This window comes from Salmo salar, chromosome 06 (genome assembly GCF_965601325.2).
Source record: "Salmo salar chromosome 06, fSalSal1, whole genome shotgun sequence".
NCBI classification, from domain to species: Eukaryota; Metazoa; Chordata; class Actinopteri; order Salmoniformes; family Salmonidae; genus Salmo; species Salmo salar.
Window position 1 is genome coordinate 68,903,586 of NC_138296.1, and position 25,415 is coordinate 68,929,000.

Sequence of the window (25,415 nt, forward strand, 5' to 3'; positions counted from 1 at the left end):
AGCTGTTTAAGACCTTCCCCATTCGTTCCTAGGACTCAGTATTGATGAAGCTGCTGTACCTCTGTGACCTTGACTAGGGGACTGGTTTTGACCCTTCTCTTGTCCTCCTCTCAGCGCCTTTGACTTTGCCTTTGAGCTGGCTCGTCTCTCCACCAAGAACAAGATCCCTGAGATCCACCTGAAAAACGCCATGATGCTGGAGGATGAGGTACCATATATACACACACACACACACACACACACACACACACACACCACTTCCTACTCCTCCTCCCAATCCTAGTCACACACTCATTGTCATTCAAGGTTACTCTGCAGCTTGCATCGTCTCAAAGATTCAAAGATATTTACTCCGTTGCCTTCCCAAATTTGGGTCTGAGCGCCGTGTTTCTCCCTTCTCCAGCCGTTAAATGTCACGCATGCATTATTAATCCCTCCACCACCGAGCACTGAGCCGTGATGTTTCATTTTTCAAGGGCAAGTTCGCCGAAGCCGAGTCGGAGTTCATCAAAGCGGGGAAGCCAAAAGAGGCAGTGCTGATGTAAGTGTATCAGGAGTTTTTCTCTTGCTAGCTAGCGAGTGGTGCTGGCATGTGTCCCCTACAGAAGTCAGAGCTTCAAGCCTTCCTGAGTCGACTTCAAAAAGGAGCGCTGGTACCAGCACAGATCTTACCTCTTCCCCTTCAGAACTTCCCCTCACTTCTCTGTGCATTGGTAATAGACCACCTAGTAAGTGAGTGTGAGATGATGTGGTGGTGCAGGCAGACGGGTTTGGTTGGAGGGGAGCTCAACTCTCACACAGGTAGCAGAGGAACTGGAGCCCTGTCACTGAGACTGTGTGATTTCTGCTTCCTGGAGAGGGGTGGGAGAGAACTGTAGACAGACCTACAGTATAACAGGGCTACTGGAAGATCACAACATTGGTGTTTTTAGTGGCATATCGTCTAGCTAATATCAACTGGAGTTGGAGCCCTTTAATCTGTGAATAACAAATATTTCAGAGAGTGTTTGCTGTCTGCAATCTGATAAACAAAACGTTGAACTTGAACCTGTAACAACATGAGGGAGGTTAAATTACAGCCTGGTGTGTCCCTTACAGGTATGTCCATAACCAGGACTGGGTTGGAGCCCAGAGGGTGGCGGAGGCCAACGACCCTGACAGTGTATCAGACGTGCTGGTGGGCCAGGCCAAGTTCTGCTTCGAACAGAAGGACTTCCAGAAGGCTGAGGCCTTCCTCCTCAGGGCTCAGAGGCCAGAGCTGGCCATCAAGTACTACAAAGTAAGAGACTGGGTGTTTCTCAATACGTGTGCTACCGTGCTCCGATCACGCATGTTAGGCCACGGAACGGCAAGTTTCAACTGAAAATATTCCCAGGATTGTTCAATTGTTGTAATATGATGCAACCACTTAAAAAACGCTGCAAAATGTATTGCGAACAATGGTGGCTGGTTTTGAGCTGAAGCGAGCGAAAATCTTCTCAGACTTCGGAATGAAACGTTGCCTACTCACATCTCATATGTTGCCTGACTACAATATTTGATCTCGACACCTTAATAAATACACTCTGTGTTCATTTCGACATGTTTAACTACCTACAATGTCCACTGTAGCATGGAAGTGCGCAGTGCTTCTCAAATGTACATTTTTATGCGTTCTACTAAACAGTCTCCATATAGACTTCCATTTTTTTTTAAATACTAGTACCGGGGGACCTTCAGACACCTGTGGGCGTCCTAGAGCAAAACAACCGACATGTACAGTGCCTTCGGAAAGTATTCAGACCCCTTGACTTTTCCCACATTTTGTTACATTACAGCCTTATTCTAAAATTGATTAAATAAAAAACGCTCCTCAGCAATCTACATACAGTACCCATGGAGTCCACCTGTGAGAAATGCAATTGATTGGACATGATTTGGAAAGGCACAGACCTGTCTATAAGATCCCACAGTTGACAGTGCATGTCAGAGCAAAAACAAACAAGTAATGAGGTAGAAGGAATTGTCTGTAGAGCTCCGAGACAGGATTGTGTCGAGGCACAGATCTGGGGAAGGGTGCCAGAACATTTCTGCAGCATTGAAGGTCCCCAAGAACACAGTGGCCTCCATCATTCTTAAATGGAAGAAGTTTGGAACCACCAAGACTCTTCCTAGAGTTGGCCGCCCGGCCAAACTTACCAATCGAGAGAGAGAGAAGGGCCTTGGTCAGGGAGGTGACCAAGAACCTGATGGTCACTCTGACAGAGCTCCAGAGATCCTCTGTGGAGATGGGATAACCTTTAGAAGGACAACCATCTCTGCAGCACTCCACCAACAAGGCCTTTATGGTAGAGTGGCCAGATGGAAGCCACTCCTCAGTAAAAGTCACACGACAGCCCGCTTGGAGTTTGCCAAATGGCACCTTAAGACTCTCAAACCATGAGAAATAAGATTCTCTGGTCTGATGAAAGCAAGATTGAACTCTTTGGCCTGAATGCCAAGCATCACGTCTGGAGGAAGCCTGGCACCATCCAGTTTTTCAGCAGCAGGAACTGGAAGACAATTCAGGATTGAGGCAAAGATGAACGGAGCAAAGTACAGAGAGATCCTTAATGAAATCCTGCTCCAGAGCGCTCAAGACCTCAGACTGGGGCGAAGGTTCACCTTCCAACCGGACAACGACCCTAAGCACACAGCCAAGACAACGCAGGAGTGGCTTCGGGACACGTCTCTGAATGTCTTTGAGTGGCCCAGCCAGAACCTGGACTTGAACACGATCGAACATCTCTGGAGAGACCTGAAAATAGCTGTGCAGCAACGCTCCCCATCCAACCTGACTGAACTTGAGAAGAATGGGAGAAACTCCCCAAATACTGGTGTGCCAAGCTTGTAGCGTCATACCCAAGAAGACTTGATGCTTTAATCGCTGCTAAAGGTGCTTCAAAAGTACTGAGTAAAGGGTCTGAATACTTATGTAAATGTATTATTTCAGTTTTTCTTTCTAAAGACCTGTTTTTCGCTTTATCATTATGGGGTATTGTGTGTAGATTGATGATTTAATTTAATAACTTTTAGAATAAGGCTGTAACGTAACAAAATGTGGAAAAAGTCAAGGGCTCTGAGTACTTTCTGAAGGCACTGTACGTGTTTGTGAGAGTCTCACCTTTCCACAGAGGGTCATATTAGCGTGTAGCCCAAAGTGTTTGGACGCTACAGGCAGAAGTTGGTAGATCAGCTGTACCGACTGCAGACGAGTCCCAAGACACTCGTAGAGCAAAACAGAGAAATTCATGGTCTTCATCTTTCTATAGATGGGTCATAATAGTTTGTAGGCCAAACTGACAACTTTGTGAGAAGACCGATTTCCGTGATGTCTCATGGTCTGACAAACACCGCTCTAGCTTTGTCACCTTTCACTACAGCTGCGGAAGTGCAACATCGGCAGATACGGTGGATTGAGAAGCGTCCAATGGAACAAAACAAATATCTCTAGTTTAAACTGACAGATTTTTATGGGGATTAATATATTATGTTAATAAAATGTCCACGGGGGCGCGGACATCGACTCTAGGGTTTTTTTTAAATTGAGGCTTCATAATCTAGTCAATTCACCATTCCCTGTGTTCTGCTATCTGGTGGTAGCTTTACAGAGAACACTACAGGTTAAACACAATACTGCGCTCCGCAATGTTTTCATTCCATAATTCACGCTGGTTGTTTGGCTGGATGTGCTTCGCAGAGTTTGGTGTCCCCGGGTACTGAGTTTTGTTGTTTTGTTGTCTCAGGACGTGGAGATGTGGAGTGATGCCATGCGGATTTGTAAAGAGTACCTCCCCAACAAGCTGAGCGTCCTCCAAGAGGAGTACGAGAAGGAGGCTACCAAGAAGGGCTCCCGGTGAGCAAAACACACAATAACATCTGTGTTTTTTTACATCACATGTTCCTGGTTATTTTAACGTTTTAATAACTCTGTTCGTGGTCTTGGAGAGGCAGAGAAAATGTGTCTCAATGTTACATGTTAAACGAGATGGAGAAGAAAGAAAGGGCTATGTACACACTGTTGTGTTGTGGTCTGTTATTAATCTAGATGCGCATTGGGTCGATGCGTTATTAAAACATGGTAGCTTTTTATCCTAAATTAAATCCATAATGAGCAGCTAATTAAAGTGCAGACACGCAGCGCCTCTATCCGTCTCCGACCATCATTTCCCTGCTTTTAATGACTTGTGGGAAAACATCAAAGGCCTGTCAAAAGGACAGGGGGAAAAAAGGAAAGTAGGACATTTATTTTGCACAGTCTTCAGTTCAGGCCCCAATTGCGAGTAATTTGGTCCTCTTGTACTGTCAGTCATGCTCAATTGAGAGCCAGAACTCTCTAACACATGTTGCCTTTCACTTTGACTCTTGTCTCTGTCTTTAACATCACAAGGGTTGGGTTTGTAGCGCAGTGGAGGAGAGATCTAAGATTTTAATGAGGGAAGTCTGTGTGCAGTGCACTGTGTAGAGCAGGGGTGTCAAAGAGATGGCCAACAAGGGGGTCCAATTGGGGGGTGAAAACAAACTCAATATACTTTAAAATGACTAAAACCAAACCGAAACGGTGTATAAATGATAATCGACCTACGTTCATACAGTTTCTTGAATGTGTCCAGCTCGCTAATAATCACTGAAATGGAAGCTAGACAGTCAGGGAGCATTAATAAAAGATGGATAGAGGACCATTTTTTTTGCACATTTTGACAGCGAGAAAACATAACACATTTTCAGTGCGGCCATCCGGACCTCGTTGAAGACCGAATGTGGCCCCCGGGGGCAAAATGTCTTGCATTTGCCTTCACAGTAGTGTCTTAGAATACTCCCTTGACTTTAACATCAACAGACATGTACAGTTTTATTTCTGTTCTTAGAATGGGTTTCCAAGTCTTTCATTCCAGCTCTGTTATTCCCTACACATCCATCTGGTCCCTCGATTACTTAACAATGCAGCTCAGTTATAGTTAATTCATAGTACCAAGGTTCTGTGTCTGTGTGTGTTCTGTGTGTGTGTGTGCAGAGGGGTTGAAGGCATGGTGGAGCAGGCCAAGGAATGGGAGCTGTCTGGAGAGTACGCCCGGGCTGTGGAGTGTTACCTCAAGGTCAAGGACTCCACCAACGGGCCCCTTATGGAGAAGTGCTGGATGAAGGTACACAAAAGAGCTCCAGGACTGGCAATGAATGTCACTATAACATAACCCACACATGCTGTCCTTACAAACCGACTGGTGTATGACACAAGCCTCTATCTGTGGCCCTGGATGACTGTCGTGCCATGTGATGTTCCCAGTGTGTTTCTGTGACCCAGAGTGTAGTGCCTCAATGTTTCCTGTGTATGTGACCTGCCCCAGGCTGCTGAGTTGGCCATCAAGTTCTTGACGCAGGAGAGGGCTGTGGATGTCATCCACTCTGTGGGCCCTCGCCTCACCCAGCTCAGGAAGTACAGCGCTGTAAGTCACCACACACTTTCTGCTGTTGATCCCTCAATACTAACAGGGTTTTGATATTGATTATTTTGTGTTATTTTGTAAATGCATGGTTTTAGGCTGCTGTATGTGAAATTCTATTGGAAAAAATGCTTTTTAGAAAGTATATTATTATTGAGTGTAGCAGACAGGTATCCAACCAATGATTTTGTAGACAGGACCCCTGTGTCCCTGTTAAAAATATTTATTGGACAAAACTACATACAGAAACAGCTTTTATTAATCTAAAGGTGTGTGTGGAGGCCGTTCTGCCAACGGAAAACGATGGTTTTGGTGCGAGTGTGTTGATTGAAAAAAATACTTCCCCAAAACCAAGGCGTCCATGTTTTATGCCTCGTCTCTGGCGTCCTTCAAGAAATCTTTTGAGATTCCCAATGTTTTATTTTCCTCAGGCGGCTGAGCTGTACCTCAACCTGGACCTCATTAAGGAAGCCATAGATGCATTCATTGAGGGAGAAGAATGGAACAAAGCCAAGAGAGTGGCCAAGGAGCTGGATCCAAGGTGAGCCTGTCGGCCAGGCCCACCACTACGGCTCTGCCTGGTCGCCCCTAACAACAAGCCTAGCCGGCTAGAATACCTCGTCTGTCATTAGGCTACAGAAAGAGAAAACACACAGAGACCTCACAGGCACCAGTCAGCTGTTGCTGCCTCTTAAAAACAACACAAGGCTCTAGGACAGAGGTAGCTCCAGACCTCTAGTTAATGAATGGGATGAGATTCCTGTTTCATCTATTCTGTATGTTACATTATAGTCATTTAGGATCTTATCCAGACTGAATGACAATAGCTAACTTTACAGTGGATTAGTTATTTATTGTACATTTTGTTGAAGTCTATTTGATTAGACAATGTGATTGCGAAATTCACACGGCTGTTGTCATGCTTGACTTAGCCTTGTCTCAACATCCCTGCTTGCTCCCACTTATTACTGTGATGCCAGTCTCATTATGCTGCTTTAGTACAGTGCATTTGTGTTGTGATTTGTCTATCTGGGGACTATTACATGGTTGCATTGCTTTCATGTACTCCAGCTCCTGAACGAAGTCATTATCCTACATAATGGAGGATCATTTACTTTCCTTCTACATTGTGTGTCTGTCCTAACGGCTATATCTGTTGGAGGCTTGAAACACTCAAAACATTCAACTCTGGCTGAAAATATGGTCCTTATGATGTACTGTAGCTGTTTTATTTCATTCTTGATTTGTTTGCCGTTTTCAAGCGCTTTGAGATAAGGTGTTAAATACATGTTAATTATAATATATTCGTGTAGGTTTGAAGATTATGTGGACCAGCGATACAAAGAACACTTGAAAAACCAAGGCAAAGCAGATTCGGTAAGTAGCTACAATTTAACGATAATACGTATCGCAAATAATAAGCCAATTTCTCAGTTGTGCTTAGCAAGTACAGTATAACTTACAATATCCATTTTTTAAGAATAAGCTTGTGATTTTTGCGGTGGTGTACTGTAAAACGTCCTATCATGCCACAGCGTATGCCCGCCTCTAATTCCTCAACTCTCCCTACCTCATCCTGCTCTGCCCCCCTACTGTTGGTAGGAGATCATTGAGATGATGGCCTATGTTCCATCCACTCAGAAATAAGAGCTGAATAATCCACAGTCCTTGTTCTCTTTGTTTTGCCACATCAATGTGGCTCAGTAGCACTGACGTCTCTAGATGAATAAGGAAGTCTGCCTGCTGAAAAGTGAATGGCATATTTCAGAGGACTGTGTGTATTGTCTACAGAATGCACCAAAGACTTCATAATGTGGGCGTTGTCACGACTTCTGCCGAAGTCGATGCCTCTCCTTGTTCGGGTGGTGCTCGGCGGTCGACGTCACCGCTCTTCTAGCCATCATTGATCCGTTTTTCATTTTCCATTGGTTTTGTCTTGTCTTCCTTCACACCTGGTTCCAATCCCATTCATTACATGTTGTGTATTTAACCCTCTGTTTCCCCTCTTGTCCTTGTCAGAGATTGTTTGTGCATATGCTCGTGTATTATGGATTGGTGCGCGACGGGTTCTTCTACCCACTTTTATTTATTATGTACTTTGGTTTTGGAGTTTTAGTAACGTTATTAAAATACTCCATTTATACCAAGGTGGATTCTCCTGCACCTGACTTCCCTGTCACCTACACACACGACATTACAGGCGTTTGTAACCATCAGGCTAGTTTTGAGACATGTTTCAAAGTTTCAGAAAGCAAACTATTACAAGGCTTTCTACCATGACCTTATAAAACTACCAAATGTCCTTCTGTAGTCGTTTTTCTAGATAAGTCTATACTCTTAACCACTAAATGGTGATCTTCTCTGGTTCTAGCTGGTAGGAGTGGATGTCATGGCAGCTCTGGACATGTATGCTGAGAGAGGCCAATGGGAGAAGTGCATTGAGACTGCTTCCAAACAAGTACTGCGTCTACTGTCAACATTCCTCCTTTTAGTTTCATTGTCTTTCATCCTCTTCGCTCTATCTTCAGTTTTATTCCGTTACTGTTTTTATTTCTGTAATATTTGTAGAATTACAAGATCCTCCACAAGTATGTGGCCCTGTACGCCACCCACCTGATCAAAGAGGGCCATGCAGAAAAGGCCCTGAATCTGTACGCCCAGCACGGAGCCCCAGCCAACCTCCAGAATTTCAACATCTACAAGAGGATGTTCCTGGACCTACTGAACCTGCTGGGCAGAGACAGCGCTGAGTCCTTCCGCATGTGGGCTGACCTGAGAGACGTCATGCTTCTGCTGGTGAGTACAGGACCAGAGACAGACAGGGGACTATAGTGACAGTATCTGGTCACAGTGTATAATGACCATATATGATGTGTAAGGGTCCTTTTTTCATAGTCTCGTTGTCTAATCTGTTTGCAGTGTGAGAACCTGACTAAGTCTTCAGAGGCCAACTCTCCTGCCCACGAAGAATTTGAGCAGATGCTGCTGATCTCTCACTACTACGCCACGCGATCTGCTGCCAACGGGGTTGACCTGGTATATATACTGTACTCGTCTTTTATTTTACTCAGCCTGTTTTTGTATAGTATTAGCTGTGGTACACACTCGCGTCCCCCATCATTCTCCTCTCCATCCCTCCAGGTCAGCGTGGCTGCCAAGCTGTCCATATCCCTGCTGCGCCACACGGAGCTCATCCCAGCTGACAAGGCCTTCTACGAGGCAGGCATGGCTGCCAGGGTAAGATAACTGCTCGTATGAGCCTCAGCCAATCACGGGAAGCAGAGAGGGGCTTGGGGGGTTGGTGTTGCTAGCCCCATGGGAAATATTCAGATCAATGTCCCCTGAGTCTGTCTGTGCTCCAGGTAGACCCATTGGAGGGGTTATGAATAATTTTGTGCCCAGACTGCATTGTGAAGTAGCCTATGGTCCCATGTTCAGAATGAAATTATTTGGGGAAATGTAAAATCAGTTTTTTTTCAACTTCAGTATTGGCATTTAGTTGTGAATGTCAGGTTGATGATGATAAATGTGATTCTCTCTACAGGCTTTGGGCTGGGAGAACATGGCCTTTATTTTCCTTAACCGCTTCCTGGATCTGTCTGATGTGAGTCTCCACCCAGCTTTACCTGAGGGGGTTTCACCTCAGCTTTACCTGAAGCTGACGACTTTTTCATTGAGCATAAAATCTTCACAAGTAGCTTATATGATCGATAGCAATATAGATTTCATCATAACAACTGTGGTATGAGTAACTATCCCACATCACATTTTTGCTTTATCCATTGTGTTTTAATTAGATTGTTTGAAGAAGAGATAGTGAGTGAATGTTGTCTTGATGCCTGTTGTCTGTGTTGTGGTGTTTCCAGGGGATAGAGGAAGGGAACTTAGATACTCTGGACCACTCTGATTTCCAAGACACTGACATCCCCTTCGAGGTTCCTTTCCCTGCTAAGCTACACGTCACTGTAAGGCACAAATAGATTTTTTGCTGTGTCATTATGTCTTATAACATGACAGGTCTGAAATGTGGTCATGTGACTGCCCTGTGCCAGTGTTAGTTTGATAGCTCTATATCATTGTGTGGTTATATTGTTGGCTTTGCTATGTTACTATATAATGACTGTGTGTAATGTTGCTGTACTGGGACAATCCTGTGACAATAGGCTGCGAATGTATTATGGTATGAGGCTGTTGTTGATCTTGTTGTCGTGTCCCAGGATGCCCAGCGAGAGGAGATCCGTGACTGGGTGTTGACGGTGTCCATGGACCAGCGGGTGGAGCAGGTGCTGCCCAAAGACGAGAGGGACACCTACGAAGCCTCTTTACTGGCAGCAAACACGGGCATCCGCTCCCTGCCCTGCGTCATCACAGGTAGGTGGGAGAAACCCCCCTACAGAGCACCTTACCCTCTCCTGTCTCTATTGCATTACCCTGGTGTCTGGGACTGTACCATATCTACTCCAGGGGCGTGAAAAGTCTTGGTGGGTTTCTATGAGGGGCAATTACTGGAGAGTCTTTTACCTTAGATAATTATTTCATAATTTCCATGTTATTACTGTTATTTGCATGCATTCACAAGGTTTCATATGAACCCGAACATATGTGGTTCTTCAGCCTAACTAGTTGATGGGAGGTGAGAGTGTATACTCTGTACTGGTAGGCAGCGCAGAGGTGCTGTCCAGGGTGCTGAAAAATGTGGCTAAGAAATTAACTTTTTGTTCTGAATACAATATGTTATGTTTGGGGCAAATCCAACATAACACATCACTGAGTACCACTATTCATATTTTCAAGCATGGTGGTGGCTGCATCATGTTATGGGTGTGCTTGTCATCGGCAAGGGTGTTTTTTAGGATAAAAAGAATCGGAATAGAGCTAAACACAGGCAAAATCCTAGAGGAAAACCTGGTTCAGTCTGCATTCCAACAAACACTGAGACAAATTCACCTTTCAGCAGGACAATAACCTAAAAAACAAGACCAAATATACACTGGAGTTCCCAAGACGACATGGAATGTTCCTGAGTGGCCTGGTTACAGTTTTGACTTAAATCGGCTTAAATCTATGGCAAGACTTGAAAATGGCCGTCTAGAAATGATCAACAACCAACTTGACAGAGCTTGAAGACTTTTGTGCAAATAATGTGCAAATATTGTACAATCCAGGTGTCCAAAGCTCTTAGAGACTTACCCAGAAAGACTCACAACTGTAATCGCTGCCAAAGGTGATTCTAACATGTATTGAAATAGCAGAACATGTATTGAAAATAATTTCATCCATTTTGAATTCAGGCTGTAACATAAAATGTGGAATAAGTGAAGGGGTATGAATACATTCTGAAGGCAGTGTAACTGACAAGACACAGTGGCGTATAACCTCTAGTTTACAGTACAGAGATGCAGTGCTATCCAGAGATACAGGGACAGACTGGTCTCCCACAACACCCAGGGGAGTGTGTTGTGTTCAGGGAGACAGTTAGCAGACCCACGTACGATGGCACATCTGTTAATTGGTTGACTATTAATACGAATGCAATCATAATGAAAGCTCTCTCTCTCTCTATGCAACCCAGGCTATCCGGTCCTGCGGAATAAGATTGAGTTCAAAGGACCTGGCAAGGCAGCAAACAAGGATGACTGGAATAAATTCATAATGGCCACAAAAGTAAGACGTTTTTTTTTTATGTTAGCTCTGGAGTCTACATAACTGTGCTTGTTACCTCCTCTGCTGATTTAGCTGCTAGTCCATCAGCCCTTAACCGCATGAAACACTTGGTTTGATTTATTCTGAATCCAGGTTTAGAATGTTCCACTGTGTAGAGTTGAGTCTTAGGTGCCAGAGATCGGCCCATTTCAGTGTGTTTCATCACCATCCTTTTGTGTGTGATTTGGATTGCGGAGGTGTGATTAGTTAAATGGACTAATGTCCACAAACAGAGATTTAAAGACCCACTTTTTGCATGTATGCCTGCTCGCATGCACACAGAGGAACAAATACACACTCGCGCACACACACACACGCACACGCACGCACACGCACGCACACACACACACACACATACAGTCTTCCTTGTGGTTCCCTGTATGTGTGTGATCTGATATGTGATTAGCTGGTCTGCTTGTGTCCTCCTCCCAGACCACTCACAGCCCGGAGTGCCAGGATGTGCTGAAGTTTGTGAGTCAGTGGTGTGGAGGGCTCCCCGCCTCCGGCTTCTCCTTCCACTGACAGGACCAGACTGCTGAAAACTTCATCTCCGCCCAGTGTACCACACACCAGCGTACCCAACACTACAGCAACTTACCATCTGCTCAGAGCCACCGCCTTCTGAATTATTGAATCCATCCTCGCTCCTCTCCTTCTCTGGTTTGGTTTTAGTGTTAAACAGTTGACATTATTCCATAACGATAGACTGATATGAGTTGACCTGCTGTGTTACTGCTTCATTCATTTCTACAGTGCTGACATCAGCCCAGTCCTTACCGGCCTCCCATTGGTTACTTAGCCCCTGGTGCCAGGTTCCTGTGTCTATATCATTCAGCAGAAAAGTCCTCCTCTCTTCTCTGTGTGTCTGTCTCTGTTATACCTTTGTGATGTGTGTATCTATGTTTGAGTTTTTCATTCCCATTTTCTCTTATGCTCCTGGTAGTGTAGGAGGAATAGGGTAGGCTACGATCAACGTGTGTGTTTCTATTTAGTTGAGAGACTTTAAAGATGCCTTTACGCTTAAGGTGATGTATCTTCATAATCAGAAGTGCTGTTATCTGTAACTAGTGTTCTTTGTTCTGTGTTTCTGAATGATAGGAGAATTTATCATAATGCACTTTAGAATTCTGTATTGGCTTTATGTATTGTTGGTTTATATGCGGTTTTGAATGTATTTCATATGTTGGAAATGTTGTTAAATAAAAAATATTCTGAACCAATTTCTTCTTTATTAGACTTATAATATAAGTAAATGTATGTCCACCTAGGAAATGACTGTACCGTTAGGCCCCATTGTTTTTGCTAATTGAGTTGTGTTCACTAACCAATTTGTGTACCCACTCAAATACGGATCATTGACTTCTTCCCAACATTATATAAATATTTTTTTTATGAACATTTTTATTTGAAGAGATTTCAAGTGCGTGTGTGAAAATGATAAATTCACAGAACCGAGGTCAACACAGCCGCTGTGTGATGGGCAGGTCTTGCATTGAGTGTATGTATCTCCTCAGAAAGGTAGCACCGAGATATCGTCTTTGTCAAAATCTTTCAGGGAACCCACCCTATGTTTGTCTTCATACGTGACAATGTTTTTTTTTTTCTCAGCATCTGCCTATGTTGGTTATTTGTTTAGGCAGCCCACCATTTTATCATCCATACAAATTCTTCCAGAAAATCTATGGTATGCTGTAACTGTTCCGTCCCAAATGATCTGATTTATAATTAGATTAGCCTATACAAAAAAACTATAACCCGCGCCTATAACGGTTTAATGAAATACAGGCTTATCCTACCTCAATGCAGTGCGTAAAACCACGCACAGTTTACTTTTACACGCCGTCAAATGTGTATTGTATGCGCCTTTCTCACAGTGCCTCCTCAGTTAAACTACTTCCAAAGATAAAAAAGAACACCTAGTTCACCAAATTTTCCCATCAGTGTCCGCTCAAAGTTCATAGGTTATTAGGTGTTTGAGGCCCAAAAATTCAGAAAAGCGTTGAAGAAACTGAGGCATATTCAACTATTCCGTATAGGCCCAATTTCATATTGGCTGCATGAATACGGACTGAACTGTCTCAGATATTGCCTGCACATTTATAATTATACATAACTTTCCTTTTGTCACAATATGTTTTAATTGAAAGTCAACACAGCGTCTCGTGTCATAGTTGCCTAGGCCTAATAGAAATCAGTGCCTTGAAAGAACTTCTTTGACCAAAATGAAATGGGCCTAATGTGATACATACAGGCATGTCAGGCCTGTGTAAAATGTTACTATCAAATTAGCATAGGGACATTTTACATATTTTCTTCATCTGTTTTAAATATGATAGAATGGCAGCCTAGTCTTTGTTTTTTCTTTCGATAAGAATCTGAAATCCTGTGTTATAATAACCATACATTTGTATTGCAAAGAAACCGAATAAACTAGCCTAAAAACAACTTCAAATGTAAGCGTCAGAATGGACATAATTCAACAGTCTTCATGCTATATTATAGATATGTTACATTTGAATAGCCTGCATAAATAATGTTTTTAAAACCAAACGCGCTCATTGCTTTGAAATTGGCATTAGTACTAGGAGTTATTATCTCAAACGCCAATAAGCAGAACTTTTTACCCTTAGGTATTGTTGTACTTGGAATCCCTCTTTGTGGGTCTATTTATGAATACAAAGGCCTAGAGGTAAAACATAAACGAAACAAAGTATAAAAAACATACATTTTTTCCTGTTATTGGAGTCCTTTTCAGAGGAACCCTTAATTGGGCTGACGTTCACACCATATTACATGGAAAAATGGCAAATTTACAAATGTAGGTTATGCTCCTTCGTTTGATTTGCCTGCAAAAAGATACCAGTCGTCAACATTGAATTTCTCTTAATTCAGAATCTGTCGAAAGGAAAAACACCGTAAATGACTGATTTATTAACTTAATACAAGCTATGCCACTATTTACGTTTGTGATAATGCACTTTACCACCAGAAACATTTCAAGAATGTTGTCAGAAATATAGAACATTTGTTTCATTATGCAAATGTTAACTGTCAGCATTCTGCATTGCAGTTTGACAAACCATTTTATAGTTTCACATTTGTGGATTGTCTGAACATAGCGCACCCCCAAAAAAGCTAAACTGATGCGTAATTTATGTGGTTTAACAAAATATATTCTTAACATTATTTTGTGCATTGTGAGATTTTATTGCCAACAGATTGGTATACAACAATAATCATAATAGCAGAACATTGCAAAATGTGCATGCATGCAAAACGTAATCCACATAATCCACAACCCTTTTGTGAATCCCTGCTGATATGAGAGAATTTAATCACTGCGTTTTGCATGGCTGAAAAGGTCGTTCGTATCACATAACTGCACAATTCCTCTTACTCTGACCTGGAACATGTATGACAAATGCCTACTGTATTCTATTTGACATGCACTGCTAGGCCGCACTACTATTTCCTCCACACGAATTGTCATTGATGTCCTGATTTCTACTGTGAATTTGCTTTTACGCATCTCAGGTTGACCATACATCACGAAAAACGTTGTGCGCATTCATGTGTTTGCCTCTTTCTTCCCATTATAGGAAGTTATGCAATCCATTTCACAGGCCTTCACTAAATATTGTCATGTTACTTTGCGTTTTATTACCATCCAGAGTCACTTCTATAGCTTCTACGTGTCCCAGTGAGGAAACCATAAAGATCTACATTTTCCTACTCCACCCTTATCCGCAAGACGCAGCGTGCTCTCTTCAATGGCTGAGATTTCACCTCGACTTTACAGCTATAGCAGAGAATTGAATGGCGCGCTCCAATCTCTTCCTGCAAAATGGCTAACACAACGCACATGAAAGAGCCTTCAATAAATAACTATCAACTTTGGAAGTATGAGGCTTGTCTGACGACCCATTATAACGACAAACATTTAACGCACACTCAACTCACATCTCGATGATATGTACCCTCTCTCTTGGCATTCACCGCGTGCCTTAATTGTATGGTCATTTAAATCAAGGTCCGCTGTGAACACGAGGAGAGACCGGGTCCTTTAGTCTTTCTCTGTGTCAGTGAAACAGCGCAGCTACTGTACAGTGACATCTGCCTGAAGAGTTTCAGTGCGCGTGAGGAGGGAAACCTTGAAAGCAGCGATCTTGCGCCAATATGTACCACTACGTATTTCACCAGCTGGCGAAGGATCTTATCCAATAAAATAATGCGCGTGCATTGTCATTCACTGTGGCATTACTGTTACCCCTTGTCATTCACTGTGGCATTACTGTTACCCCTTGTCATTCACTGTGGCATTACTGTTACCTCTTGCGGGGTAAAGATGCGGGTGGACATGACAAATAATAAGACTAAACTCTACTGATAAGATAAAAAAGACACAAATAACTGTTATGTCATATTACATTAGCCTGCCTATCCTGGCAGTGGTAACCTCCCGAGTGCATGAGATGTAGGCCTAGCCTATTTTATTATTTATCTTGGATATAGATAGCCCGATCCCTGGTGCAACGAACGCCAGGCCCGAGTGACAGCAGCGAAAAGACAGGGCTTGCTGGCTTGCTGCAGTCGGTCCTGTTGCTAAACTCCCACAAAAAAAAAATAGAAGAAGGCCCATCTGGCTTCTCATCAGCTTTGTCAAGTCTTGCATACGTTAAAATACTAATGACCTAGATAGCTCATGCAAAATGCAGCAGAGATAAGAAGGGGGAGGGGGGGGGGGGGGCTGTTGAGCTCAACGAGAGTCATCCCCTCCTTTTGTGGGGGTCGGGCGCGCTGGGTTAGGATGTGGAGGGACTGAACGCTCCTGCATCATAAGGGGGTACGCTCAGTATTGAATAAATACAGTGGGGAGATACAATTTGGCAAAGCTGACATGCACACACATTGGTTTTGGGGATAAACAGAAGCCATATTGACATAATCAAGAATACATTGTCACATAACGGATTGAGAAGGTGCTAAATGTAAAGAATATAGGCTAGTCTATATAACAACAATCCCATTTTTAGTAGAGCTAATAGCACTTTATTTAGGCTACAAAAAGAACGAAAAGCATGCATATTTAGCCTACATAGGCCTAAGGTCTATGCGGATTTAAATGAGTTGTTCCCCTTTTACAAAAACAGAATAGTGTGTCAAAACGCATAGGAAAACATATATTTTTACATTGCAACAATTCAGCGGAACAACTTACAGAAATGCCTTGCCGAGATGCCTTTACAATCAACTCTCATTTCCCCCAAACCAACATCAAAACAGTCCGTACATCCGGTTGGGTACCAAGGATGATCTCCTCCGCTGATGATGCTGAACAAAAATGTCCTGTGACATCGATTCTGCTGTATTGTCTGCGCGCTGCAAAAGGTGGAAATTGGTGCCATGATGAAAACACCCATATATTCCACTGACTGTGCTCTAAAAGACCCGCCGGACCTGTTCAAAAGATGGGCAAAATGCTAAAAGTATAGGCTACATCTAAGCGACACACTGAGAGGAGAGAGCTTTGGTGCAGTCTGGAGGCAGAGCCAGCCGAGACTGTCATGCAAAAGCGTCTGATGCAAAGAGCCATCTGACAGAGAGGAGGAGAGCAACCCAGTTTATCATTGCCGTGCACAGTTTAAAGCGCGGTCCCCCTGCTCCTCTCCCTTGTGCTGTTCATCCACTTCTCATGTGAGAATTATTCAGAGGGGAAGAGGTAGCATCTGCCGGTTTACTAAACAAATCGGAGGGGTTTCGAAATGGGACGCTCCAACTCCCCTTTTCCCTCACTCTTGTAATTTACATTACCGAGATTACCAGATTAGCTATACACCTTGAAATATGCATAAGCACAAAATACATGTTGTTGGGCAGAAAAATACACTCAATCGCCATAATCATTACATTTTGTATTGACATCATTTTTTCTGCTGACAATAAATTTACCATCGACGTGTGAAAACAAATGTGATAATCGAATTCGTTTTTATAGGTTACATGTTCAATTAGCACGATAGTCTACCGTACGAAATATATGTAAACCATACCATAATATATATGGACCTAATAGTATAACCACGAATAAGTGTAGGCATAGGATGATATGGCGAAAGTTTGTCCTTTTTAACAAAATCTGGAAGAATGAAGTCACCATCTCTCTCGAATATATCTCGGCTCTTGCGGAATGCACAATTATCAAACTGCACGTTTGCCTGGTCGAATAATGAATGATTTATGTTTCTCAAGACCTGTGTCCATGTAGGCCTATACTGCTGTATTTTCATACTCGTCCAATCATATGTTAAATAAACATTTTGCTAACATGGCGAGAAACCTTCATGAAGTTTTGGGAATCAAAATATGGCCACCCCAAATGGTCCGTCTCCATATGGCCTGTCATCTGTTCGTTCTCTCCCCCAACCCCCACCCGTCCTGTCCTGTCCTGTCCCATACGAAGCCATTGATTTATTGTGATTCTTTCGTTATTTATTCGAACCTTGAATTAAATTACACAGAGATGACCAAATTATTTTTTCTTACAAAAAATAACAATGTACGCCTAGTCCGAATAGGAGCTATCCATGGTAAGATACATTGAACTACATTGAAAAGGATCAGGCTTAATTGCGTTACGAATAATGCACATTCTAATATAAATGTTCTACTATTTTCAATCATTTCGGTAATATAATGCATCAGTGGCTCAGCCTAAGGCGGTAGCGTACTGCAGAACAAAGGCGACGTTGTAGTCTAGCTGCACCATACACCCAGACCTATTCAGTTCTAAAGTGAACACCCGTGCATCTGCCTGCATTTGGTTGAGGTCACCAGAGGTCTCCTTATCCTCCTCTCACGCTGCAATATTATTACCCAAAGGGTCGTCTGCCGGACGCGTGCCTCCCGTGAGCAGATTCGACGCGCAGTGAACTCCAGATGGCCTGTAGGGTAAACAAAGCTCTGCAATCCACCCCTTTATGCTGACCTATATTACAGAGTAATGGATAAAGCCTATCTGATTTAGAGACCTTCCATGCGGACAAAAAGGCCAACCAATCCAGCGTGTCCCGCAGTGAAACGGAGCAGCGGCGTTTAGGCCTGCAGGTGATAACAGGGTACACAGAATGTGTACATTATATTGGTGTTGAATTGAAGACTACAGTGACTTCGGTCACACACGACAGGTGCATTTACCATATCCTTTATGCATCATCATCAAGTTTTAAACGATGTGGATATATGCCAATGTGATCGCGACGTGACGCAACGCTATTCAGTTTTATAAAGCCTATATACAGCCGTCAAGGTTTTCTGATTTCACAAATGAAAGACACAATGGTCTCAGCTAGAGCGTCAACATCGATCTCCACAGACAGTCCTCCACAGACAATCCTTTTCTCAAACCCAAGCATCTGTGCACGTCATGGCCAACTGGAATTTCCATAAATAAAATGTTTTCACGTGATTATGTGTTGGTTTATGACAAAACTCATGTACATGTATGTTTTAATGCAATTGTTTATTATTTGTGATTTTTTTTACATTAGATCATTTTCCTGAGTGTAGTCTAGGCCTATACTTAGAAAAACAGGTGCTAAATAGAACCATACAGAGAGATTCGGTTTGTCCCCATCTGGAACCTTTTTGGTGCTGGGTAGAACCCTTTGCAGAGGGTTTTTCAAATAACCCCCTGTATATGGTTCTACCTAGAACCCTCTATAAAGGGTTCTGCCTAGAACCATTTTATCATCTAAAGGTTCTTCCTATAACCATCTATAAAAGGTTCTTCCTAGAACCCTCTATGAACTGTTCTACCAGCCTTATTAGCCTTTAAAATCTAATGATTTATGACAATACATTACATATATCATAAGGCCTTAATTTGAGGGTCTAGTCATACCCTAACACAGTGTTGTTAGGAATCTCCTGGTTTACTGGCCACATCAGACTTGCAGGTCACATTGTGCTGGCTTGCAAAGTGATGTGTAATTCCTATTATAATCTGGCCAGAGTTAGGATTTACAGCCAGTGGAAATGTTAATCACCCTCAACCTGCATTTAAAATAACTGCCAGGGTAGGGAAGATAGAATACTGAGACTACCTCAATCATCTAAACTGCAACAACCATCTCAGTAACAGGTGAAATAAATCCAACTATGAACAGATTGGATTTGTTTAGAAAAAATGTATACTATTCATCTTTGTGTAGCATCAAATAAATCAACAACTCAATGTACATACAAAAACACAGATATTAAAACAAACAATACTGAAAATCACCCTGCAATAGAGCATACTGGGAAATATTACATATGGTTCTATACAGAATCCTTCTTGTCTTCCAAATAATCATCAAATAACCCTTTCTTCCAAAAACAGTTCTTAGGCTGTTAAAGGTTTTAGGTAGAAGCCTTTGGCTTACAAAGAACCCTTGTCTTCCAAAAAGGGTTCTTCAGATAAAAACAGTTCTTGGTAGAACCCCATCCCTCCGCAAAGAACCCTTTTGGTACCCTTTTTTCCAAGAGTATATCCATTTAGGCCTATGATTTAACAACACACCAGTCTCCCATTATTTAGGCAACATGTAGCCCTATAGACCTAGCTAGGCCAGGGAAGGGGAACTTTGATGGGGTGGCGGCCACAAAAAATCTCAACTCATCATACCCACACATGCGATCACAGTCGGCCCTAGCCTTTTGGGGGCCCTAAGTTAAATTTTGATGGGGGGCTCCCCCACCTTGAAGTTTTGGAGTTAATTTCCCGCAATTCTACAAATTTTTCTATTGGTGTAGAGAAAATGTTGCAGTTTTAAAGAAAGTTTGCTGCAATTCTACTAATTTTGCCATGGGGTGGAGATAAATGTTTGCAGTTTTTAATATGATATCTGAGTAAAAGTGACTAACAAAATCAATGGGAGCCTCCCGGTTGGTAATTTGACCATGATTACTACAAGTTTAGATAGCTAGCTAGACTAACTTACCAATCTAAAACATTTTCAGATGACACGGGCTAATTAAGTGACTGTCAGTGACTTAAATAACACGAGAAAAACTGCTGATGCACAACCAAATGATTCGTAGACAACAGGTGTAGACTAACAGTGAAATGCTTACCTAAGGGTCCATTTCCAACAATAGCACAGTTAAAGATAAGAAATTAAATCAAAAATATAAATAATGACATGAGGAATAAATACACAGTGAATAACAAATACACATAACATGGCTATATAAAGGGAGTAGAAAATAACGTGACTATATATAAGGGAGTACCAGTACCGAGTCGATGTGCAGGGTTACGAGGTAATTGAGGTAGCTATGTACAGTACATATAAGTAGGGGGTAAAGTGATTAGGCAACAGGATAGATAATAGACAGTAGCAGCAACATATGTGGTGAGTGTGAAAGTGTGTGTCTGTGAGTGTGTGGCGTACGTATGCGTGTGTGTGCATGTTATGTGTGTGTGTGTGTTGGGGTGTCAGTGTGAGAGAGTTAGCGCAAAAAAGGGTCAATGCAGGTAGTCCGGATGGCATTTCATTAGCTATTTAGCAGTCTTGTTTAGAAGTGGCTTGGGCATGGAAGCTGTTCAGGGTCCACTTGGTTCCAGACTTGATGCATTGGTACCGCTTGCCGTGCGGTAGCAGAGAGAACAGTCTGTGGCTTGGCTGGCTGGAGTGGTATAATTTTTGGGGAGCCTTCCTCTGACACCGCCTGGTATAGAGGCCATGGATTTCAGGGAGCTCGGACCTAGTGATGTACTGGGCCATACACACTACCCTCTGTAGCGCCTTGTGGTCGGATGCCAAGCAGTTACCGTACCAAGCAGTGATGCAGTCAGTCAAGATGCAGTTGATGGTGCAGCTGTAAAACTTTTTGAGGATCTGAGGGCCCATGCCAAATCTTTTCAGCCTCCTGAGGGGGAAGAGGCGTTGTCGTGCCCTCTTCACGACTGTGTTGATGTGTGTGGACCATGATAGATCCTTAGTGATGTGGACATCGAGGAACTTGAAGCTCTCGACCAGGTACACTACGACCCTGTCAATGTGAATGGGGGCATGCTCGGCCCTCTGTTTCCTGTAGTCCACGATCAGCTCCTTTGTTTTATTGACATTGAGTGAGAGGTTGTTGTCCTGGCAGTCTCTGACCTCCTCCCTATAGGCTGTCTCATCTTCGTCGGTGATCAGGCCTACCACCGTCATGTCGTCTGCAAACTTAATGATGGTGTTGGGAGTCATGTGTGGCCACACAGTCGTGGGTGAACATGGAGTACAAGAGGGGACTAAGCACGCACCCCTGAGGGGTGCCAGTGTTGAGAGTCGGCGTTGCGGATGTGTTGTTGCCTACTCTTACCACCTGGTGGCGGCCCGTCAGGAAGTCCAGGATCCAGTTGCAGAGGGAGGTGTTCAGTCCCAGGGACCTTAGCTTAGTGATACGCTTCGAGGGCGCTATGGTGTTGAACACTGAGCTGTAGTCAACTACAACATTCTCACATAGGTGTTCCTTTTGTCCAAGTGGGAAAGGACAGTGTGGAGTGCAATAAAGACTGCGTCACCTGTGGATCTGTTGGGGTAGTATGCAAATTGGAGTGGGTCAAGGGTGTCTGAGATGATGGTGTTGATGTGAGCCATGAACAGACTTTCAAAGCACTTCGTGGCTACAGATGTGAATGCTACGCAGAGAAATGTAGGCAAAATAATATCATTTTTTGAAAAAGGCCAACAATAAAGTAAAAATGCAATTGAAGTTTATACATGATCTAAACTCGTTCACAATTGTCTACTTTAACTCCAGATTATTGCATATTTATCTGCTGAAAACGAGTTTACACAAATCTCTAAATGGCTATGTTAGTTGCCTGCTCAGGCATGGTACCCAAAGCCCCTCGAACAGCGCTGTGTGCGAGGGCCTTGAACTGAAAGCTACATTCGACTTTCTCCACACTTGAAGAAGCAAATCCTTTTTAATTCAAACCTGCTCAATTGTAACCCTCTTTCATATTCATTTTAGTAACTTTGTTAATAACTTTGACAGACTTCCCACTGGGCACACACTGATTGACAATACATTGAACCAATGTGGAATAGACGTTGAATTGACTTCTGTGCCCAGTAGGTAATTTTTTATCAGCAAATATAGCCCGATAAATAAACAGATAGGCAAGTTTTCCCAATGTATTATATTCTTTATTTATGTTTTTACATCATTAAATGCATACTATTTCTAAACTATTTACTAATGCAAAATGCAATAATAAAACCCCTGATCACAAGAGCGAAATTGTGGTGTAGATATTGGGGTGGATGAACAGTAGACGTGGGGCCCTGGATCATTTGCAAAAAATTCTAAAACGCGTTTCTTGCAATTCTACACAGTTTGACGTGACTTATTATGCCTCGCCAGAGGGGTATTTTGAGTGTTATGTGTGGGGTATTTTGAAAACCCAGTATAAGTGGAAGGCCCACCAACCACCCCACCCCCAAATGAAAACATATTTTGGGGGGGAGAAAAAAAATTCAGCTAACCTCCTGCATTTGAACACATTTTGCCATGGGGCAGAGAGAAAAATGAGCAGTTTTATAATACTCTTCTATACATTTAGTCATGAGTCTGAGAGAAAACTGCAGTTTTAAAGGTAATTTCCTGCAATTCTACACATTTTGCCATGTCGCAGAGAGAAAAAAAGTGTTTTATAGCTCATCTCATGCTATTCTTCACATTTTGCCATGAGGATGAGAGAAGATTTTGCACTTTTAAGTAACTGTCCAGTGAAAATCTCACTTTTAAAAGTGAATGTTCTGTTAACTCATACCCAAATAATGTTGTTGACTCATCCTCTACCCGTATTTGTGGCCAAAGTGCTTGCTATTTCCTCATAGAGGATGATGTGAGCTGGCCAATCAGCGGTCTACTTGCGTGAATATTTTTAATGACTGGTAAACGGCCACACCATTCTGTTGTTGGGGTACGCCCAGACTTTTCCAACACAGAAAAGCTATTCCAACACAGAAAAACATACTTATTTAAACATTTTGATAAGGAAAAATATTTCACTCATATTGTATTAAATATAGATCGTATTTCATAGAAATCTGGAAACACTGGACCGTTACTTTAAAGATGTACTTGGTGCAAAAACGCAAAAAAGAATGCCTTTAAACTTTATAACTGATCAATGCACCATCATACCAGCTAATTTAATGCTTTTTATGAATAACATATTTGGCTACAGAAATGCCATTTCTTACCGATCTCAACCGCTTCCGTCCGAAAACAAATCCTGTGAAATGATATCAAAACATACTAGAGGAGTTACTGGCTAGCTACATGTGGCTAGATTAGTTAACAAACTCGCTATGTTGGTCGCAGCGCACATGACCAGAATGACACATCCACACACCAGTAGTCATTTCTGTTGAAAAATTGAAAAAAAGGAGTTGACAGTTTTTTTGTGCCCAAAGTCCACCGTTAAAGCAAATTTCCTGCAATTCTACACATTTTGCCATTGCTTATGACGTGTTCATATGCTATTGGGCCCCCAACCCAATTTTTTTAATTTTATTTTAAAGAAATTATTGTGGGGGAAGAATCGACCTGTTCTGAATATTTGGGGGGACATGTCCCCCCATCCCCCATGGCAATTTCACCAATGCCTAATAGAACACACTATTGTGGACTGCAGTGGTTCAACTCTGGCAACATGCTTATTTAATAATAATGTTACATGGACAATTTACTCATAGCCTAATTCAGAACATAGAACGTTTCAAATAAAAGGACTAGCAATATTTTTTAGACGGCTACATTTTTGTCAGGTCATGGATTTCGCTATTTTAAGTAGCTTACTGAAACTACCAGAACCTGATTTGTGTCTGAACAGATGGTTAGAATGTGTAGGCTATTGTAATTGTTACAATGTAGCCTAATGATCATGAAGAATTCAGCGGCTCAGTAGGCTCAAGACTTGTTCTAGACCATTTCAACTGGGGGGGCCAAGCTGGGGCCAGTTCTACTGTTAGAGGGGCCAGTTACATTAGACGTTATTGTTGTCATATCATTTTCTTCACTGCATTACAGGCATTAGCAGGCAAAAGACCATGTTCATAATCATCATTGTTGCCACTGTCTAATAACGGATGTAAAAAAAAGAATGATAGCAAAAATTTCTTATGTAAAAATTATTTCATACTCCACATTTAGGGGGGCCACAAGGGGGTCCAACATTGTTGTCACATGGGGGACCCCCCCCCCCCCCCCCCCAGAACCGCTAGTGTACACAAGATGCTGAGCCACAGATGAGCAGAGATCCATTTTAAGACTTCTCTTGACCAAGTGGTTACATTCTATTCTGATAATGACATAATTTAGGTCTACATTTCTGCCTTATAATAATAGCCTATTCATAAAATAAAGTATTTATGTAAACTCAATTTGTCAATTATTACACTTGCTGAAATGACTTAGACAGGCCAACATAGGCCTATAGCTAAATAAAATAAATAATGATGTGCCGGTTTGGTAATCGGAAACGCTCTGCCAGTTGTATAACACGTTTATAAAACTGTCGCATTACACAAGTTGTTATGTAGCTATATAGGCTACTTTGTATCGGCACCAGGAAGTGTTGGACTGCTAACCCCGAGCTCAATGGTCGCAACGACTAGACTCCGTTTGATTTGGCGTCATTTTACCCACAGTAGAACGGGAGATATGTCTTCCAAAACACAGATGCCGACTCCAGAGACCGCTCTCCCCGGGAGAAGCGAAAGTTTAAAAGTATCAGGTAGGGCGACTTTCCCTGTGTCTGTGCGGCATGGCTTCCTCGGTAGCTATAACATAACCATAGCCTTTAGCAGCTAGGCTACAGAGTATCTTCCCAAAACGTAGGCCTATAATGCAAAACGAAAACACAAAGCGCGAATATTTGCTATTTCTGTCAACAAAGAAGGCCTATTCCCTTTGTTGTGAGACTGTACGTCTGTGTTGCGCGAGTTCGACAACACTTATGCGGTGCTGTGACTGTTTAGAGCAACAGGAGCTACACCTGTTGTATTAGGCGCATGTGAAAAATAGTATTTAATTTGACTTGAATATTTTCACATGCGCCAGGTGTAGACTTTACATTGAAATGCGTGGAGCTCCGATGGTAATGCATGGCGCTAATAACGCCATGGTCGTGGGTTCTATTCCCACGGGGGACCAGTATGAAAAAAAAGTATGAAAGTGTTTGTACTCACTATTGTGAGTCGCTCTGGA

At 42.6% G+C, this 25,415-nt stretch overlaps 2 protein-coding genes across 2 annotated transcripts in view; both read left to right on the top strand.

Annotated features, from left to right (window-relative positions):
* The window catches only part of ift172 (intraflagellar transport 172), a 29,706-nt gene extending 17,328 nt beyond the window's left edge, over positions 1-12,378 (top strand). The window contains exons 31-47 of the mRNA XM_014205282.3: positions 115-208; positions 477-541; positions 1,099-1,279; positions 3,765-3,874; positions 5,033-5,162; positions 5,364-5,462; positions 5,891-6,000; positions 6,773-6,836; positions 7,831-7,917; positions 8,028-8,255; positions 8,379-8,495; positions 8,601-8,696; positions 9,004-9,063; positions 9,326-9,424; positions 9,677-9,830; positions 11,032-11,123; positions 11,595-12,378. Coding sequence (XP_014060757.1) covers positions 115-208; positions 477-541; positions 1,099-1,279; positions 3,765-3,874; positions 5,033-5,162; positions 5,364-5,462; positions 5,891-6,000; positions 6,773-6,836; positions 7,831-7,917; positions 8,028-8,255; positions 8,379-8,495; positions 8,601-8,696; positions 9,004-9,063; positions 9,326-9,424; positions 9,677-9,830; positions 11,032-11,123; positions 11,595-11,684 — 1,876 coding nt within the window. The 3' untranslated portion in view covers positions 11,685-12,378. The remainder of the gene's footprint in view (positions 1-114; positions 209-476; positions 542-1,098; positions 1,280-3,764; positions 3,875-5,032; positions 5,163-5,363; positions 5,463-5,890; positions 6,001-6,772; positions 6,837-7,830; positions 7,918-8,027; positions 8,256-8,378; positions 8,496-8,600; positions 8,697-9,003; positions 9,064-9,325; positions 9,425-9,676; positions 9,831-11,031; positions 11,124-11,594) is intronic.
* Positions 12,379-24,695: 12,317 nt separating this feature from the next.
* The window catches only part of msraa (methionine sulfoxide reductase Aa), a 91,989-nt gene continuing 91,269 nt past the window's right edge, over positions 24,696-25,415 (top strand). Inside the window, exon 1 of the mRNA NM_001140894.1 lies at positions 24,696-24,942. Coding sequence (NP_001134366.1) covers positions 24,807-24,942 — 136 coding nt within the window. The 5' untranslated portion in view covers positions 24,696-24,806. The remainder of the gene's footprint in view (positions 24,943-25,415) is intronic.